At 51.7% G+C, this 13,401-nt stretch overlaps 1 protein-coding gene across 1 annotated transcript; it reads left to right on the forward strand.

Moving 5' to 3' along the window:
* The first annotated feature begins 7,673 nt into the window (after positions 1 to 7,673).
* Positions 7,674 to 11,152, forward strand: TUFM (Tu translation elongation factor, mitochondrial). The gene is made up of 10 exons (XM_023192924.1): positions 7,674 to 7,864; positions 7,977 to 8,168; positions 8,480 to 8,646; positions 8,905 to 9,009; positions 9,098 to 9,262; positions 9,409 to 9,541; positions 9,626 to 9,730; positions 9,859 to 10,010; positions 10,106 to 10,225; positions 10,807 to 11,152. Exons 1-10 carry the CDS (start codon positions 7,813 to 7,815, stop codon positions 10,978 to 10,980), a joined length of 1,365 nt encoding a protein of 454 aa, XP_023048692.1. The 5' UTR covers positions 7,674 to 7,812; the 3' UTR covers positions 10,981 to 11,152.
* Positions 11,153 to 13,401: the final 2,249 nt, after the last annotated feature.

The raw sequence follows: 13,401 nt of genomic DNA on the forward strand, positions 1-13,401 counted from the left end.
GAAACCCCGTCTCTACTAAAAATACAAAAAATGAGCCGGGCGAGGTGACGGGCGCTTGTAGTCCCAGCTACTTGGGAGGCTGAGGCAGGAGAATGGTGTAAACCCGGGAGGCGGAGCTTGCAGTGAGTTGAGATCCAGCCACTGCACTCCAGCCTGGGCGACAGAGCGACTCCGTCTCAAAAAAGATAAATAAAAACTGATCTGGATGCTGCATGGAGAATGGATGTGAAAGGTACTGGGGGCTGGGCGTAATGATTCACATCTGAAATCCCAGCATTCTGGGAAGCTAAGGTGGGAGGCTTGCTTGAGCCAGAAATTTGAAATTTGTTTGAGCCCAGAAATTTGAGACTAGCCTGAGCAACATAGGGAGACCCCATCTCTACAAAAAAAAAAAAAAAAAAAAGGGGGTGTGTGGGCGCCAGACATGGTGGCTCATGCCTGTAATCTCAGCACTTTGGGGAGGCTGAGGTGGGTGGATCATGAGGTCAGGAGTTCGAGACCAGCCTGGCCAGCATGGTGAAACCTTGTCTGTACTAAAACTACAAAAAATTAGTTGGGCATGGTGGCGCACGCCTGTAGTACCATCTACTTGGGAGGCTGAGGCAGGAGAATTGCTTGAACCCGGCAGGCAGAGGTTGCAGGTTGCAGTGCCCGACCAATATATGTATTTTTTATTTTTTAATTTTTTTTTAGACAGAATCTTGCTCTGTCGCCCAGGTTGGAGTGCAGTGGCACAATCTCGGCTCACTGCAACCTTCACCTCCTGGGTTCAAGCGATTCTTCTCCCTCAGCCTCCCGAGTAGCTGGGGCCACAGGTGTGTACCACCACACTCGGCTATTTTTTGTATTTTTAGTAAGACAGAGTTTCACCATGTTGGTCAGATTGGTCTTGAACTCCTGACCTTGTGATCCACCTGCCTCAGCCTCCCAAAGTGCTGGGATTACAGGCATGAGCCACCGTGCCTGGTCTTTTTTTTTTTTTTTTTTGAGACGGAATCTCGCTCTGTCACCCAGGCCGGAGTGCAGTGATGCGATCTCAGCTCACTGCAAGCTCCGCCTCCCGGGTTCATGCCATTCTCCTGCCTCAGCCTCCCGAGTAGCTGGGACTACAGGCGCCTGTCCCCATGCCCGGCTAATTTTTTGTATTTTTTTAGTGGAGGCGGGGTTTCACCGTGTTAGCCAGGATGGTCTTGATCCCCTGACTTCGTGATCCGCCTGCCTTGGCCCCCCAAAGTGCTGGGATTATAGGCGTGAGCCGCCTGGCCCCAATACATGTAATTTTTTTTAAAAAAGAAGAAGGCCAGGTGCACTGGCTCATGCCTGTAATCCCAGCACTTCGGGAGGTTGAGGCAGGTGGATCACAAGGTCAGGAGTTCGAGACCAGCCTGGCCAACACGGTGAAACTCCATCTCTACTAAAAATACGAAAAAATTACCCAGGCGTGGTGGCAGGTGCCTACAATCCCAGCTACTCTGGAGGCGGAGGCAGGAGAACCGCTTGAACCCGGGAGGCAGAGGTTACAGTGAGCCGAGATCATGCCATTGCACTCCAGCCTGGGTGACAGAGCAAGACTTCATCTTGGGAAAAAAAAAAGAAAAAGAAGAAAGGCATTGGGAAACAGAACAGAAGCCAGGAGACCCGCTGGAGAGCTCCTGAGGTAGTAACCTGGATGAGAGATGATCCCGATTGAACCAGTGTTGACAGAGATAGTGAGACGCGGTCACACTGAGGATTCCGTTTGGAGAATCAGAACTGGGGAGGGGCGTAGGTGTGGGGAGAGGGGAGGGGAGAACAGCGGTGCCCCATGTTCACATGTATAAGGAGAGTGGGAGGAAGTGGAGAGTCCTGTTTTGGACTTTTTTTTTTTTTGAGATGGAGTCTTGCTGCGTCGGTAGGCTGGAGTGCAGCGGTGTGATCTTGGCACACTGCAACCTCCACCTCCCAGGTTCGAGCAAGTCTCCTTCCTCAGCCTCCCGAGTAGCTGGGACTACAGGCAAGTGCCACCTGCCCAGCTAATTTTTGTATTTTTTTAGTAGAGACATGTTTCACCATGTTGGCCAGGATGGTCTCAATCACTTGACCTCGTGATCCACACGCGATCCACTCTCAAAGTGCTGGGATTGCAGGCACCATGTCTGGCCCTTTTATATTTCAGACGGAGTCTCGCTCTGTCACCCAGGCTGGAGTGCAGTGGCGTGCTCTCGGCTCACTGCAACCTCTGCCTCCTGGGTTCAAGTGATTCTCCTGTTTCAGCCTCCCAAGTAGCTGGGACTATGGGCATGTGCCACCACCCCCGGCTAATTTTTTGTATTTTTAGTAGAGATGGGGTTTCACCATGTTAGCCATGATGGTCTGTCTCCTGACCTCGTGATCTGCCCACCTCGGCCTCCCAAAGTTCTGAGATTACAGGCGTGAGCCACCACACCTGGCCCTTTTTGTTTTAGAGACATGGTGTGGCACTGTTACACAGGCTGGAGTGCAGTAGTGCTATCATTGCTCACTGCAGCCTCAAATTCCTGGGTTCAAGTGATCATCCTGTCTCAGCCTCCCTAGTAACTGGGATTATACAAGCATGTGCTGCCATATCTGGCTAATTTTTTTATTTTTATGTTTGTAGAGAAAAGGTCTATTTTGCCCAGGCTGGTCTCGAACTCCTGGTCTCAAGCAATAGCAGAAGTGGTTTCAGTTCCCCCAGCAGTAGCTATTACAGATGAGTCTAAATCCTGGCATATAGTGTTTGATGGTAGTGACAGTAGCAGCAGTTTTCTTATCAGGTCAGATCAGTTCTATGGCTTGGAATTATCCAGCTTGCACCACAATTCTGTAAGCTGCCTAATACCCTTAACAAATCCCTCTTCTGCTTAACCCAGCCAATGTAAAATCTGTTATCTGTAAATCAAGACTTCTGACTGAGCCATTCACTAATACAGAGGATGCTACGGTCAGCAGCTCTAGAAAAAATTTTCTCCCTTTGGGTTCTTTTTGAACACCGTGTTTCTCAAACTCTAGCCATTCGTTCACTACCTTCCAAAAAATTTGCCATATATTCATACCACCCATAATAGTTTTTGTTTTATTTTACTTTTGAGACAGAGTCTCGCTCTGTCACCCAGGCTGAGTGCAATGGCATGATATTGGCTAACTGCAACCTCCGCCTCCTGGGGTCAAGCAATTCTCCTGCCTCAGCCTCCTGAGTAGCTGAGATTACAGGCGTGCACCATGCCCAGCTAATTTTGTATTTTTAGTAGAGACAGGGTTGCACCATGTCGGCCAGGCTGGTCTCGAACTCCTGGCCTCAAGTGATCCGCCCACCTCGACCTCCCAAAGTGCTGGGATTAAGGGAAGAGACCACCCCTCATATTGTCTTATGCCCAATTTCTGCCTCCAAAGAAAGAAGTAAAAACTAAAAGGCAGAAATGAAATCCACAGGCAGACAGCCTGGCACCACACCCTGGGTCTAGCAGTTAAAGATCGACCCCTGACCTAATTGGTTACGTTATCTATAGATTACAGACACTGTATAGAAATGCACTGTGAAAATCCCTATCTTGTTTTGTTGCGATCTAATTACCGGTACATGCAGCCCCCAGTCACGTACCCCCTGCTTGCTCAATCAATCATGACCCTCTCACAGGCATCCCCTTAGAGTTGTGAGCCCTTTAAAGGGACGGGAATTGCCCACTCGGGGAGCTCGGCTCTTGAGACAGGAGTCTTGCCGATGCCCACAGCCGAATAAACCCCTTCCTTCTTTAACTAGGTGTCTGAAGAGTTTTGTCTGCGGCTCATCCTGCTACAGGATTATAGGTGTGAGCCATTGCACCCAGTGCACCCATAATATTATCTACCGAACAGTATTCTTTTAAGTTGATTTGTTTTTTAAAACATGAGGATTTACTTACGCCAGTTTTTTTTCAAGCTAATACACATTAAAATAAATATAGCACCACAATGGCCAGGCGCAGTGGCTCACGCCTGTAATCCCAGCACTTTAGGAGGCCCAGGCAGGCAGATCACGAGATCAGGAGATCGAGACCATCCTGGCTAACCCGGTGAAACCCCGTCTCTACCAAAAACACAAAAAATGAGCCGGGCATTGTGGCAGGCACGTGTAGTCCCAGCTACTCGACAGGAGAATGGAGTGAACCCGGGAGGTGGAGGTTGCAGAGTGAGTCGAGATCGCACCACTGCACTCCAGCCTGGGCGACAGATAGAGGCTCCGTCTCAAAAAAAAAAAAAACAGAATTTATATATAGCACCACAAAAACAGAAACCATTAATTCAAATACCACTCCCAAAAAACTCACAACTTGCTAGTGGCCAATAGTGTCTTAGGATAAATTCCTACTAGGAGTGCAGTGACTTAGGTACAGAGTAGAAGCAAAGTAGGCTGGGCACGGTGGCTCATGCCTGTAATCCCAGTACTTTGAGAGGCCAAGGTGGCCGGACCGCTTGGGCCCCGGTGTTGGAGACCAGTCTGGCCAACATGGTGAAACCCCATCTCTATAAAAAATACAAAAATTAGCCAGGCGTGGTGGTGTATGCCTGTAATCCCAGCTACTCGGGAGGTTGAGGTGGGAGGATGGTTTGAGCCTGAGGAGGCTGAAGCTGCAGTGGGCTGTGACTGCCTCACTATGCTCCAGCCTAGGAGACACACAGCAAGGCTCTGTCAAAAAAAAACAAAAACAAAAACAAAACTCGTTTATACTACACACGATACCAGCCTTTCCTAAGCAGAGCTGATTGATTGGAGGGCCAGGAGGAGAGAAGTCTTAGCAAGTTCTTCACTTTATCTGAGCGTAAAATGCTAGTTAAATTATATACAGTCTGAGCCGGGCGCGGTGGCTCAAGCCTGTAATCCCAGCACTTTGGGAGGCCGAGACGGGCGGATCACGAGGTCAGGAGATCGAGACCATCCTGGCTAACACGGTGAAACCCCGTCTCTACTAAAAATACAAAAAACAAGCCAGGCGAGGTGGCGGGCGCCTGTAGTCCCAGCTACTCGGGAGGCTGAGGCAGGAGAATGGCGTAAACCCGCGAGGCGGAGCTTGCAGTGAGCTGAGATCCGGCCACTGCACTCCAGTCCAGGTGACAGAGCGAGACTCTGCCTCAAAAAAAAAAAAAAAAAGATTATATACAGTCTGGCCGGGCATGGTGGCCCACATCTATAATCCCAGCATTTTGGGAGGCCGAGGTGGGCGGATCACTTGAGTTCGGGAGTTCAAGACCAGCCTGGCCAATATGGCGAAACCCCATCTCTACTAAAAATACAAAAATTAGCTGGGCGTGGTGGCAGGCGCCTGTAATCCCAGCTACTAGGGGCACTGAGGCAGGAGAATCACTTGAACCCAACAGATGGAGGTTGCAGTGACCCGAGATCGTGCCACTGCACTCCAGCTGGGCAAAAGAGTGAGACACTGTCTCAAAAGAAAAATATATATATATATATGCTACAGTGCAGTGTGCATGCTTTTTGGGGTTTAGCGGTGTTGGATTCCTTAATCACCCTGACCATCAGTTTTCATATCTGCAAAATGGGGGAAATAATAGATCCTACTACCCAGGGTAGCACTGGGAGCGCTGATGGTGAAATAATATGAATGCCTGAACATCATAAAGCTCTAGTTCAGAGTTTCTCAAACTCTGAGTTTTCATTAAAAAAAATTTTTTTGGAGACAGAGTCTCGCTCTGTCGCCCAGGGTGGAGTGCAGTGGCATGATCTCAGCTCACTGCAACCTCCGCCTCCCGGCTGCAAGCAATTATTCTGCCTTAGCCTCCCAAGTAGCTGGGACTACAGGCACACACCACGAAGTCCAGCTAATTTTTTGTATTTTAGTAGAGACGGGGTTTCACCATGTTGCCCAGGCTGTTCTCGAACTCCTCCTGAACTCAGGCAATCTGCCCACCTCGGCCTCCTAAAGTGCTAGGATTACAGGCGTGAGCTACCACGCCCAGCCAAAAAAATTTTATAGAGATGGGGTTTTTCTTGGCCGGGCGTGGTGGCTCACGCCTGTAGTCCCAGCACTTTGGGAGGCCACGATGGGTGGACCACTTGAGGTCAGGAGTTCGAGAGCAGTCTGGCCAACGTGGTGAAACCCCATCTGTACTAAAAACACTAAAATTAGCTGGGCGTGGTGGCACACGCCTGAAGTCCCAGCTACTCAGGAGGCTGAGGTGGGAGAATTGCTTCAACTCAGGAGGTGGAGGTTGCAATGAGCCAAGATTGCCTCATTGCACTCCAGCCTGGGCGACAGTGAGACTCTGTCTCAAACAAACAAAAAAAAGAGATAGGGTTTTTCTCTGTCACTCAGAGTGGGGTGCAGTGTCACGACCATACCTCACCATAGCCTTGAACTCCTGAGCTCAGGCCATCGTTCTGCCTCAGCCTCCTGAGTAGGAGGGGCTACAGGTGCACGCTACTGTGCCTGGCTAATTTAAAAACTTTTTTCTGTAGAGATTGGGTCTCCTAATCTGCCCAGGATGGTCTTGAACTCCTGGCTTCAAACCATCCTCCCACCTCAGCCTCCCAAAGTGCTGGGACTATAGGCATGAGCCACTATGCCCAGCCTCCTCTGAGTTTGGAAGGGTGTTTGTTACATAGCTTCCCAGTCTGTGCATAGACCCGACGGAATCATATCTCCAGGGGAGGAATTAGGGAATCTTTGAAACACTGTCCACTGAGTCTCAGGATCTGATGAGTTCCGAAACATAAATCAGGGTTAAGCAATCACAATTAACACTTTGGAGTGCCATGTGGAAGCTGCCATGAGATGATGGATGTTGAAGTTAAGGGACATTGACTACCCTTGCACTCATTCATTCAACGTTCACTGCATGCTCCACTGTTAGGTGCTGGGGCCACAGACAGAATAAAGCGGACTCAGGCTGCCCTTAAAGGCTCCCCTAGCTGGCCTCTCATCCTTGGCTCCTCATCTGCAAAATTAGATGGGTGGGGCGATGCCCAGAGGAATTGCTCCTTAGGCTGCTGAGGGGCTACAGGGGTGGGCAGCGAAGCTGTCTTGTGGGCTCTGGCCCTGTGAGGTTTAGCAGTACAGGGTCTCCGCAAGCTGCCTGACCTCACAGTGCCCAACCTTGACTCCTACCCAGTTAATCTCCTCTCAGGGCCAGAGGTCAGGCTCTCCCTATGAAGTGGGTACTACTATTCCCATTTTACAGATTAGAAAACAAAGCCTCAGCGGAGAGAGAGGTCACACTTCACCCCACCCCCGAAAGGCGTCCAGGACCTGGTCCCCTACCTCCAGCTGCGGCAGAAGGGGCCAGATATCTCCCAAGACCCGGGTAGCAAGTCGGACTCCAGAGGACTCGGGGTCTCTCTCTGCCGGGCCCAGGTGGTTCCCGAGCAGTCGGAGCCGCAGCTGCCTCCCCGAGCCCGAGCCCCTCCCTCCGGGTCCGGCCTAGCCCGCCTGACTCCCATGCTGAGCACCTCCACAGCCCGTCGCCCTGACAACTAGTACGCCCATGAGCCTTCGAGGCGCCGGTGCTTTAGGGGACGCTCCCCAGTGCCCCCCGCCCCCGACCGCCAGAGAGAACTACGTTGCCCCTCAGCCCGTGAGGCCCGAGTGGTGGAAACCCTCTCGATCATTCTCCGCCCCCGAAACACCAGCCCTCTCCATGACGTGTTCTACCGCGCGCCCGACGTCGGCGGAGACGGCCATAGACACTGGCGGCTAGAGAGGCCCGGACTTGCCCTCCCAGTCCTTACTTCCGTCGGAAGTGCCTTCCTGCGGCAAGCGCCCTTCCTCTGTTGCACGCTCGGTCTCCTGGGCCTCGTTCCCCGGTTCCCGGGGCGCGAGTATGACCACAATGGCGGCAGCCACCCTGCTGCGCGCGATGCCCCACTTCAGCGGTGAGGGGTCGGGGAGGGCGATGGCGGCCCAGGAACACTTTGGGGGTGTGGTAGGTGGCTGGGTTCGGTCTGACCCCTGACCTGCCTGACTCCCAAGCTTCGGTCCCGGCAGGTCTTGCCACCGGGACCTTCCTGCTGCAGGGTCTGTTGCGGCCGCTGAAGACTCCGGCATTGCCTTTCTTGTGCCGCGGCCTGGCCGTGGAGGTCAAGAAGACTTACGTGCGCGACAAGCCACATGTGAATGTGGGTACCATCGGCCATGTGGACCACGGCAAGACCACGCTGACTGCAGCCATCACGAAGAGTGAGTGGGGTTGAGGCGTCCAGTAGCGCCCTACCTACTGATGGGACCTGGAGCCAGGGAGGCAAGGCTAGCAGAGTGTCTGCTGGAGGTGTTTACTGTGGCTCCACGAGCAGAGGCTGTACCCTAAAGAAGTCACAGGGCAGACCCTGAAGGCCCCCTAACATTTCGTTCTGACCCACAGTTCTCTCTGCTAGAAGAGTTAGAGATTGGAGGAGGTTATGTATTTAGGTGGGAGGGTTCAGGGGCGTGGTCTAAGCTCTGCCTCTAGCACTGGAACTTTAGCTGAGAAGTGTGTCCTCTTCCTCCTTTAGTTCTAGCCGAGGGAGGTGGGGCTAAATTCAAGAAGTACGAGGAGATTGACAATGCCCCGGAGGAGCGAGCTCGGGGTATCACCATCAATGCGGCCCATGTGGAATATAGCACTGCCGCCCGCCACTACGCCCACACAGACTGCCCGGGTCATGCAGATTATGTTAAGGTGAGGGTTGCTGGGACACTGGAGACAGGGCCAGAAGCTGCCTCTTGTCAGGATAAATGTTAGGCTTGTGGGGAGGAAATTAAAATATTCAGTGTTTGGATATGAGATGGCAGGTTTGTGGCCATGGCCACTCAGAATGGGTGATGAGGAGATAATAGAGAAAGGTGGGCCTGAGATTCTAACTGCTACACTTGCCTATATGGATGTGGACTGAAGAGCTCGTTGAACTTGGCTGTTTCCTCTCCTCCTCCTCCCCAGAATATGATCACAGGCACTGCACCCCTCGACGGCTGCATCCTAGTTGTAGCAGCCAATGACGGCCCCATGCCCCAGACCCGAGAGCACTTATTACTGGCCAGACAGGTACTCAGAGCCTGGGTAAAGGTGCAGAGGGGAAGAGTGGGGAGTTGGGCCCCTCTGGATACTGTCCCTGTCTCTCTGCTGTCTACAGATTGGGGTGGAGCATGTGGTGGTGTATGTGAACAAGGCTGATGCTGTCCAGGACTCTGAGATGGTGGAGCTGGTGGAGCTGGAGATCCGGGAGCTGCTCACCGAGTTTGGCTATAAAGGGGAGGAGACCCCAGTCATCGTAGGCTCTGCTCTCTGTGCCCTTGAGGTGAAGGCCGGGTCAGGCAGGGTGGCTGCTGCGGAGGGTGGGGCTAGATGGGCACCCAGAGCTCTGCTTTGTGTCTGGGAAGTGGCTCTTGATAATCGAGGGGAGTAGAATGGGGATTTCAGAGTCCTGTCGTTTCCCCTCAACAGGGTCGGGACCCTGAATTAGGCCTGAAGTCTGTGCAGAAGCTGCTGGATGCTGTGGACACTTACATCCCAGTGCCCACCCGGGACCTGGAGAAGCCTTTCCTGCTGCCTGTAGAGGCGGTGTTCTCCGTCCCTGGTGAGGACTCTGCCTGTTCCCACGCAGTCTCTCTAGCAGCAGCCTAGCTCGGGGTCCCTGATGTCCTGTCTTACTGCCTCTCAGGCCGTGGCACTGTGGTGACAGGTACGCTAGAGCGTGGCATTTTAAAGAAGGGAGACGAGTGTGAGCTCCTAGGACACAGCAAGAACATCCGCACTGTGGTGACAGGTACGGGAAGCCAGCCTAGGGACCAGGGGCTGACTGCAGGGTGGCCTTACCCCGGCAGATCCCTTGTGCCTTCCCTCCATCTCACACTCACCTTCCTTCTCCCCACTCCTTTTCCCTTTCCCTCCTAGGCATTGAGATGTTCCATAAGAACCTGGAGAGGGCCGAGGCCGGAGATAACCTCGGGGCCCTGGTTCGAGGCTTGAAGCGGGAGGACTTGCGGCGGGGCCTGGTCATGGTCAAGCCGGGTTCCATCAAGCCCCACCAGAAGGTGGAGGCCCAGGTGAGGGCTCCAGGTGACGGTGGGCAGAGCTGAGCCAAGCTGTCCCCAGCATTCCAGCTGAGCCCATCTCACCCTCATTGCTCACTCTCCTCCAGGTTTACATCCTCAGCAAGGAGGAAGGTGGCCGCCACAAGCCCTTTGTGTCCCACTTCATGCCTGTCATGTTCTCCCTGACTTGGGACATGGCCTGTCGGGTTATCCTGCCCCCAGAGAAGGTACGGTCGGTGGGAGGAATGTAGGGTGGAGGGAGCACTTTTTATATCACCTTTGCTTCACTCATAGTTCCAAAGATACACTGTGACAACCCAAGTGACTTTATTTGCTTAGGTGGAAAGGGGCTGCTTGCCACTGCTAGAGAAGGGGCATGGCCCATGGACTTAGGGGTGGGAGTCCTCCTCCAGTGTGCCCTAAGCTGAAGCAGGTTAAAAGCTTAGCTCTGCCAGCATGTACCCACAGAAAGATTTCCTAGAAAAGGTCTCTTCTTTCTGAGAGTTTCACTATAGATGAAAGCTCAGGAAGTCCTGTGACCAAGAAACCTTCATAACCCACAAATTCTAGACATTTTTTCCTCAAGAACATACCTTAGGAACACTCATCACTGGTCTCTTTCATGTTTTCCTGTCTCAATATGCTGTTTGCATCTGCCTGACAGCCTGGGATGGATGACGCTGTCCCCAGGCAGACCATTCCCCTGCTGCATTCTCCCATGACTCTTAACCTCCGAGGTACCCCAAAAAAAACTTAAGGAATGAAGGCATCCTGGAGGCCACGCATGATCCTTCTCTTCCTACTCTAGGAGCTTGCTATGCCAGGGGAGGACCTGAAGTTCAACCTAATCTTGCGGCAGCCAATGATCTTGGAGAAAGGCCAGCGTTTCACCCTGCGAGATGGCAACCGGACTATCGGCACCGGTCTAGTCACCGACACGCTGGCCATGACTGAGGAGGAGAAGAACATCAAGTGGGGTTGAGTGCAGACCTCTCTGCTCAGCTTCCCTTGTGTTTAAGGCCTGTTCTAGCCAGGGCTCCCTCATGACACAGGCTGCAACCCAGCAGAGGGCAGCTAGGTGGACATTTCCCCTGGTTGAAAGGGTTGGCCTGCCTGACTGGGGAGGTCAGTAAACCTCTGTGAATAGTAAGCCAGCCTGTGTCCTGTGTCCTTTGTGTGAATTGGAGAGGATAGGGGAGGATAAAAAGGGTGTTGAACCCCAGACAGATGGGGAGCTTGTGAGATCCCAGAGCAATTTTAACAGAGAAATCAAGTCCAGTGAGCTTAGTGATTGCCTAGACACGGAGGATACCGTTGAATAGCCTCCTGGGAGATACTGGGAAAGAATGTTCTATTGCTCTGGAGCCAGCATGGCCTCAGCTCAGGCGCCAAACCCACCTTGTTTCCTCGGAATACTAAGTGAATGTCTAGTGTCCATTCGCGTTCTGTGGGAATGGGGACCGGACAGGCATATCTCAGATGCTGTAGGTTTGCTTCCAGACCACCACAATAAAGCAGGTCACACATTTTTTGGTTTCTCAATGAAGTTATGTTTATATTATAGTTGACCCTTGAACAATGCCGGGGTTAGGGGTGCCAGCCCCCCTCCATGTAGCCACAAATCTACATATAATTTGTTTTTGAGTTTTTGAGATGTTGCCAGCTTTGCACAGTGGCAGTATCATAGCCAATGACTCCATGATGACTTGAAATATAATCAGCATTGGCAATTTTCGACGGTCTCTATGGGGAGGCTGAACAAAGGGAAAAAAGGAAATACAGGGTCTCACTGTCACCCAGGCTGGGTGTGCGGTGGCACCATCCTAGCTCATTGCAGCCTCAGACTCCTGGGCTCAACCCTGGTCTTCCAAACTGCTGGGATTAGAGGTGTAAACTACTGTGTCCAGCTCCTGACATATAACTTGACTCCCCCAAAACGTAACTAGTAACCTGCTGCCAGCCAGAAACCTCACTGATAGCATGCAAAAGCATACTTTGTGTGTTACAAGTATTATATACTGTATTCTTCAAACTAGAGAAAGTGTTAAGAAAATCATAAGGAAAATATATTCCCTATCAAGTGGAAGTGGATCATCATAAAGGCCCTCATTGCTTCACGTTTCTTAGGAGGAGGCCAAAGGGAGATAGACAGACTCGGTGTAACCTGTATTTGAAAAAATTCACATGTAAGTGGACCTGTGCAGTTTGAACCCCAATCACTCAAGGGTCAACTGTACACTATATTAAATGTGTAATGTCTAAGAAAACTTTATTTAAAAATACTTGAGCCAAGGCCAGGCACGGTGGCTCACACCTGTAATCCTAGCACTTTGCGAGGCCAAGGTGGGCAGATCACCTGAGGTCAAGAGTTTGAGACCAGCCTGGCCAACATAGTGAAACCCTGTCTCTAATAAAAATACAAAAAAATAAGCCGGGCATGCTAGCAGGTGCCTGTAATCCCAGCCATTTGGGAGGCTGAGGCAGGAGAATTGCTTGAACTTGGGAGGTGGAGGTTGCAGTGAGCCAAGATCGCACCATCGCACTCCAGCCTAGGCAACAAGAGCAAAACTCCATCTCAAAAAAAAGCTCGAGCTGAGATTGCGCCATTGCACTCCAACCTGGGTGACAGAGCGAGACTCGTCTCAAAAAAAAAGAAAAAAGCTTTAGACCAGGAGGCCGAGGTGGGGCGATCACGAGGTCAGGAGATCGAGCCCATCTTGGCCAATATGGTGAAACCCCCTCTCTACTAAAAATACAAAAAAATTAGCTGCGTGTGGTGGAGTATGCCTGTAGTCTCAGCTACTCAGGAGGCTGAGGAAGAAGAATCACTTGAACCCGGGAGGTGGAGGTTGCAGTGAGCCGAGATAGCACCACTGCACTCCAGCCTGGAGACAAGGTGAGACTGTGTCTCAAAAAAAGAAAAAATAAAAACATAAAATTAAGAAAAGAGGCCATGTGTGGTGCCTCACACCTATAATCCCAGCATTTTGGGAGGCCAAGGCAGGCCTTGGCACTTGAGGCCAGGAGTTTCAGAGCAGCCTGGGCAACATGGCAAAACCCCATCTCTACTAAAATATAAAAATTAGGCAGGCAGGCCAGGCATGGTGGCTCATGCTTGCAACCCCAGCACTTTGGGAGGCCGAGGCGGGCAGATCACCTGAGGTCAGGAGTTTGAGACCAGTCTGGCCATTATGGTGAAACCCCGTCTCTAATAAAAATAAAGAAAATTAGCCGGGTGTGGTGGCGGGCGCCTGTAATCCCAGCTACTTGGGAGGCTGAGGCAGGAGAATCACTTGAACCTGGGAGGCAGAGGTTGCAGTGAACCAAGATTGTGCCACTGCACTCCAGCCTGGGTGACAGAGTGAGACTCTGTATCAAAAAAAAAAAAAAAAAAAAAAAAAAA

This window comes from Piliocolobus tephrosceles, chromosome 17, assembly GCF_002776525.5.
Source record: "Piliocolobus tephrosceles isolate RC106 chromosome 17, ASM277652v3, whole genome shotgun sequence".
NCBI classification, from domain to species: domain Eukaryota; kingdom Metazoa; phylum Chordata; class Mammalia; order Primates; family Cercopithecidae; genus Piliocolobus; species Piliocolobus tephrosceles.